Here is a 7061-nt window from a genome sequence, read left to right as displayed (position 1 = left end):
ACCAAGAACAAAAACCAGGAAGAACAAAACAAAAAAACAAAACATGAAAAGTGGGAAACTCCAAATGACAATTATCTACAGAGGGGAGATGGTCTTACCATTAAACCTTAAACTGTGATAAGAAAACATAAAACAAGACTCTAAATCTACAACATGTGAAGTTAAATAAAGAAGCTAAAATTAAACAGAGGGAGACTAGTTAAACAAACAGAGACCAGAGCTGAGAAACAACATGGGAACAAAGAAAAGCAACAAACTAAACAGTATTTAAAAGGAACCAGGGAGAGCACAGACTAGAACCTAAAGAAAGACTAAACATAAACAGAGTCTGGGAACAAGGAAAAATACAAGAGAGAAAAACAACACTGAAAAAAAATTGTATTCATTCGTTCATTTATTCATTCATTATCTGTAACTGCTTGTCCAGTTCAGGGTCGTGGTGGATCCGGAGCCATTTAGTGTAAGGCCAGTCATTTGCAGGGTGACACATACAGACACACATTCGCTCACACTCACACCTACAATATGGGTGGAGTCAGGAGAGCACTGTCTTTACTGCTGGAGCCTGAATGTTGTGGAGTGTTGCCTTTATCGATAATCACATTTATCCGAAAATATCCAAATCTCATAATTAGAAACTACATACATACCTAATGAACAAATATCTGAATATTTGGGGCAAACGGATTCAGAAATTGAGAGCCGTTCAGAAATTCAGCTCTCAGTGCCTGCTGTAAAATTAAATCTGCACTTTGGCTCCCAGCACGGCTCGGGTCACTGAGTTGTTCACCAACTCATGCATACATGGAGAGTTGCTTTTATCACCACATATATCCAGAAAAACTAATATCTCAAAATTATAAACCGAATACCTACCCAATGAATGAATTTTTAAAGAGTTGTGTCAAACACACACTTAATACACACTTTGTAATTTAAGTTACAGTTTATTATGAAGGACTGGTGCCACTCCAGGGTGTGTTCCTGCCTTGTGCCCAATGATTCCGTGTAGGCTCCGGATCCACCGCGACCCTGAACTGGACAAGTGGTTACAGATAATGAATGAATTAATTAATTAATTTATCATGTTCCTGTTTGCTTTACAGAATCAAGAGGCATCATGGCTTCAACCCCAGTGACAGAACCTGAACACTTTACCTATGAAAACTACACAAACCAGACTGAGTAAACCACCTTGCGGGGATACAACATGCATTTTCTTTTTAGTAGCCCATGTGAGGTTTAAGATGAAGAAATCAGTCATCAGCACCTTCTACCTGAGTTTGGCCGTATCACACTTAATTTTCTGCTGCACCCTTCACTTATAAGAAATGAGTGGGTGTTGGGTCTTTCATGTGCGAGTTCAGGTATTTCATCAGGTACTTCAACATGTATAGCAGCATCTTCATCTTTGTTATCATCAGTCTGGATCGTGGTATGATTGTTATGTTTCCCGTGTGGGTGCAGAATAAGTGTTTTGTAAGGAAGGCCACTGTGGCAGTCATATTATCTTGCATCCTGTTAGCATTACGTAGCATACTGATGGCCATTTTCCAAGACATTCAGGATGAACAGACAAAGCAGTGTCTCAGAAATTACAGAAATGATCATTTGTATGTTCACTTAATGATCATCAAGTATGAACCCATTCCTTTATGCTTTTATGGGGAAGGATTTTAAGAAGCAGTGTTATGCAATTCTGTCAAAGATTGAAAATGCCATTCAGGAGGAAGATGGTCAGAATACAGTCCAAGCAACAGCTAATTGATCCCATGTTGAAGAAAAAGCTTCAATTGTTGTTTGAAGCAATCAGTTAAAACTCGCCTGCTAATTAAAAACAAACTCAGATGATTGTACATGTTTGCTGAAACTAAACACAAGAAAATTGACTATAAATTCATTCTTTTTTAAAATGCATATATTTTTCTTAGTATTTATCAGTCAATTCCATGTGTAATAATAAGAATATTGTATTTAACTTGATCACAATTATGTTCCTTGCTCCACATTTACATGTTGGATATATTGGAAACAGTACAACTTTATGTCTAAGGGTATTCGAGATTCATTCATTCACTTATTCAGCTTCTGTAAGTGTTTCAAAGGGTGCATCACACACTCACATCTGTGAACAATTTCACTCACCCATTTATTCATTCCTGTGAACAAAGTCACACACTCAATACCTGTGGAAATTTTCCTGTGTTTTTGGACAGTGAGAGGAAACTCATGCAGACCCAGAAATATGACACAGGTGTAATGACTACAAAAAACCTTGTGACACAATGCACACAAATGTGTTGAAACAAGCTACAAATGTGAAGGAGGAATTATTGTCAAACATGGAGAAAATATTAATAATTAAACAACAAATAAAGTAAACTTGTACTGGACTCTAGACTGAAAACCTAAAATAAACTGAATGTAAAAACAGAAAACCCAGAATGCAGAGCCATGGATAACTGTGTAAACCCACAGTTAGGATCAGAAAAGAGGAACCACAACAATAATGAATGCCAAAGAAACAAAGACCCAGAGTATATTAGCTTGAGGATTGAGGTGTAAACAGGTAACAATCACCAGAGCATGTGAAATAAAATAAAACATAGAAAGAGAAGAGAGAACAGAGATTCTGACACGCTGGGCGCAAAACTGGCCTAGCTCTTTATTCCTGGTACATAAATCATGGCTTAGAAAGTGAGAGCAGCCATGCAAGGTTTAATACTGGACTGAATTTACACAGTAAATTTCCAGAGGGCAAGTTAAAGTTCCTGCTAACTTTAGCCGGATTAGCAAAGATTTTATCTGTGGACATCAATTCTGGTAATAATTGCTTTTATGTGGTTGCTGTGTTGTTTTAACTAGAAGACCACCAATGTAAAATGTTATGGTTGTAATAACACGGTAAAGTGTATATTATGAGTGATATATGGGTTTTATCATGTAGTCAACATTTTATTTGATTACACATATTTCCCCAGCTCAACATCAGCTGAAGATGGGTTTGCAACTGATAAACTGTGGAAAATGCATAAACTGGAAAAATGTATGATGAGTAGTATGGCCAGAGCACTAAAAAAAAAAATAAATAAAATAAGATTCTAAGAATAATCTCTGAATAATTCTGAGAAAAATACTGAAATAAATCTGAGAAAAATCTCAGGAATAATTCGCTGCACCTATAATGGTAATGGTAAATGACAAAAAAAAAACATTTTATTCATTATACGTGTAAATGACCCTTTTGTCCAACTAAGAACACAATCCTAAACCAGCCAGCATAGGAAATATTCTTTCCTGCAGAGTGTATTGTTTCCATATTTCTCAATAATATTTGCCTATTTGTTAAATAATAAGATTATTTATTGCCCTTATTTTGCTTATGGTATTAAAACCAATGAAATCATAAAAATCAACAATAAATGTTTTTACTGATATCTGCCACAACGCTCTATAGAATAATATTCAATAACAGCTCTTAAATTCTCAGATTTAAGAGAATTTAAGACACACACACACACACACACACACACACACACACACACACACACACACACACACGAAACACAAGAACTGCCCCTGTGTAATTTAAAACTCAGATGCTAAATAATGGAAAATGGTCAATGCTTGTGGTGAACTAACTTCAAACATTTTTAGGCTTCTCTGTTTAAACAAATGCACTATGTTTCTAAATGACCAATGATTAAAATGTGCAGTGTAAAATTTTACAGGTGCACAGTGTACGTCTGGCATGACAGTTCAGTGGAAAGTGGTTCCTTTGAATTCTGACAAACCACAGAAAGGAAGTGAATGTTACAAAATTTTACTGATAATATAAAAGATCATTGCTCATCTTAAGCAGCAATACCACCAGCTCTGCAGCAGTGTGCTGAAGCAACCATTGGCCGGTGAGTCTTTTTATTCTCTTTAAAAATAAAACAAAACAGCAAGTGTTGTGTATTTTGAGATATAAGCCTCAAAGAGAGAAAAGAAAGTGTTGTGTATTCTCTTCTGGAGTGGTGTGTTGAAGGTGAAGAAAATTTTCTGCAGACACGTATTTAGTTGCAAATAAAGTTTTATTTATTACACAAAAGAACAGTGTCTTTACAATCTCAAAAGAACCTGTACAGAGTATGCAGCTCAAACTTCCAACTTATATAAACTGCTCCCAGTCCAAACAAGGCCAAACATATGCTTCTTGTTTAAACTTATCTTATAACTTATCTGTAGGTAATGGGGTGAGAGAACTAGGGAAACTTTGACTTCTAGAAAGATATATTGTACTCCACATCTTAGGTACTACATACCCCCAGTAACAGATTTACACTCTGACACATTTTTATACACAATACACTTCAAAACAGAACAAAACAAAAAAAGCAGTTGCACTACTGGGTAAACATTGATTTTTTTTAATCTTTTTTGTGTATCTATTTTTAGTAACGTGTAACAGATGGAAAACTGAGTAGGTAAAATAAGCGATAATAGGTAATCTCTTTTGGGCTTCTGCAAGGACAGCTTATGAAATTATCATAATACCTGAATATTTTATTAAAATAATAATGAATAATTCCAGTTATCATGTTATAATTATGTAAAGCAAATAATTATAACTATTCTTTACAAGAACAAACAATTCTGTATTGTCATTTACCTTCTAATAATTTATTAAAATCTAAAGTTTCTGAAAATGATAAACACCAGAAATGTCGTGTATATAGTCCTGTTGGAAAGTGATTAATTTTATGTTAATTCTATATTTTATTCTGATTCTCTTATAGTTTGTTTTAGGTCACTGTGAAATCTTTCAGAGTTGTTTGTCTCTTTGCATGTGTATCATTGGTTTATAACCTTGATGCTTGGGGAAATATTGTTTATGGAACAACTGAGGGTGATAACATTTTCTATAATATGTGAATGCTCCCACTGACGGTGGGAGAGAGTAACCAATTCACAGCCAAGAAACGTCTCTGTGAATTTTTCCATCTCTATTTCCAAAATAAAACAACCTTACTCTCTTCACATTTCCGTGACCCTGTCTAACTCATTCTCAACAACCTCAATCCAACAGTTGATAAAACAAAGCCATGCACTGTTCACTTACAGATATTATTATTCTACAGCATGGAGAAGAACCTATTTTTTTGTATGATGAATAAAACTGACAGCTTTTCCTGATTTTCCTCTGTGTGCAAGTTAATGAACCATCATCCCGCATAACATTTCATGATGAATAAACCAAGAGAAATGCTCCAAAATTAATCTAAATAAAAACTTTTTACATTCACTTCCTTTGAAAGTTGAGAAAGTCTTGTAAAGTAACAAGCTTATTTTTATTGGACCATGTTAATATGCTAAACTCTTGCACAGAACAAAATCACAAGAAGCAATGCATGGAGTATGTAGTGTATATTTATATGGGCAGAAGAATAACTAAATATGAAGTTAATCTAATGTTTTAGGCCTTCACTGTAGGGCCTAAACTATAAGAAACCATTCTTTTCTGGATCTAGTTAAAAACAATTATCATGTTTATGATCTACATGATAAAGAACCAGAGGATAGTCCAAAGAAAGAAAACAAAGCCAATTTCACTAAGATAAAATACAGTTAGTCTTAATTTTGACCTGATCATTGAGCTCTGATGTAGACGGTGTAACATTCTGAATTTTAATTGTCTGTAATCAAAGTGTAACTCAAAGGTCACACTGAAAACTGATCAGTGAAACACAGTGGACAAAGATATTTCTGCTTATTTGGTAACAAAACCTTACAGAAAATTAATACATCTATTGATTTCTGTCTCCTTTATAGAACTGAGACATCATGACTTCAACCCCAGTAACAGAAACAACCCTTCCTGAAAATGGCCCCAAGAACTATGACACATACATGAGTTCACTGGTTATATTCTATATAGTGGCCAACATAATCATCATTGTCCTGGGTCTTACTGGAAATGGTTTGGTGATCTGGATTGCAGGATTTAAAGTCCGAAAGTCAGTCATCAGCATCTGGTACCTGAGCCTGGCTGTGTCCGACTTCTTGTTCTGCTCCATCCTTCCCTTCTTTGTCTATTATAGGATCACAAGCACCTGGATTTTTGGACCGTTCCTGTGCAGTTTAATTTTCTTAAACATTTCCCTAAATCTCTTCTGCAGCGTCTTCCTCCTCACCATCATCAGTGTGGACCGTTGTGTGATTGTCATGTTTCCAGTTTGGGCTCAGAATCAGCGCACAGTGAAAAAGGCCTCTATGATAGTTGTTCTAGCTTGGTTCATTTCTGCAGTAATTAGTGTTCCAGCACAAATTTTCCATGAAGCTAAGAATAAAACAGTAAACTGTCAGAAATATGAAATGAGTGATTCTGCAGCAATACCTATATATGAGTTCATTTTTGGATTTGTGATCCCATTCCTGATAATGATTGCTTGTTGTGTCATCATAAAACGAAAACTAAAGACCATGCAGATGGTGGCATCCAAAAAGCCTTTCAAGATCATGATGGCACTGAGTGCCACTTTCTTGATCTGCTGGCTGCCTTATCACATATTTACGTTTATGGATATAAACTCTGAAGAAAATGAATTTCTACAAATCATAGGAGTAATTGGCTTAATTCTCGCCAGAGCTAATAGCTGTCTGAACCCGTTTCTTTATGCGTTCATGGGGAAGGACTTTAAGAACCAATTTTATGCAATTCTATCAAAGATTGAAAATGCAATGGAGGAAGAGGACAACCAGAACATTGACAGAGGGACAAATCTGACCCACGAAAGAAGCCAACATACCACCACCATTTCATCTGTTCTGTGAGACTAAAACCGTGTCTTTACAAACAGCCACAAATTCATTTCCAACTAATTTTCTAAATGCTTTATTTTTCCTGGTACCATCACAGCCTTCAGTATATTTTGTGTATATGCATCAAATTAAGTTTAAAACGGGATTGTGCTTTGTTCAGGACGTGCTCTTGCCCGGGATATAATGGTTATACAAGATGAATAAATAAATGTTTGTTTGTCAAGATTCAAATGTGTTATAAATTGTTGCTTTCTAGC

General features: G+C 35.4%; 1 protein-coding gene across 1 annotated transcript; it reads left to right on the top strand.

Moving 5' to 3' along the window:
• Positions 1-5826: 5826 nt before the first annotated feature.
• On the top strand, positions 5827-6816 carry LOC136677322 (chemerin-like receptor 1). The gene has a single exon (XM_066654838.1). The coding sequence runs from the start codon at positions 5827-5829 to the stop codon at positions 6814-6816; it is 990 nt and encodes a 329-aa protein (XP_066510935.1).
• Positions 6817-7061: the final 245 nt, after the last annotated feature.

The sequence above is a fragment of the Hoplias malabaricus genome, chromosome X2 (genome assembly GCF_029633855.1).
Source record: "Hoplias malabaricus isolate fHopMal1 chromosome X2, fHopMal1.hap1, whole genome shotgun sequence".
In the NCBI taxonomy this organism is placed as follows: Eukaryota; Metazoa; Chordata; class Actinopteri; order Characiformes; family Erythrinidae; genus Hoplias; species Hoplias malabaricus.
Note: the sequence above shows the minus strand (reverse complement) of the source record. Positions and strands in the feature narration are given on the sequence as shown.

Bases quoted from the DNA above. Each gene is read 5' to 3' on its own strand.
- LOC136677322 (XM_066654838.1), top strand. From the start codon at position 5,827: ATGACTTCAACCCCAGTAACAGAAACAACCCTTCCTGAAAATGGCCCC.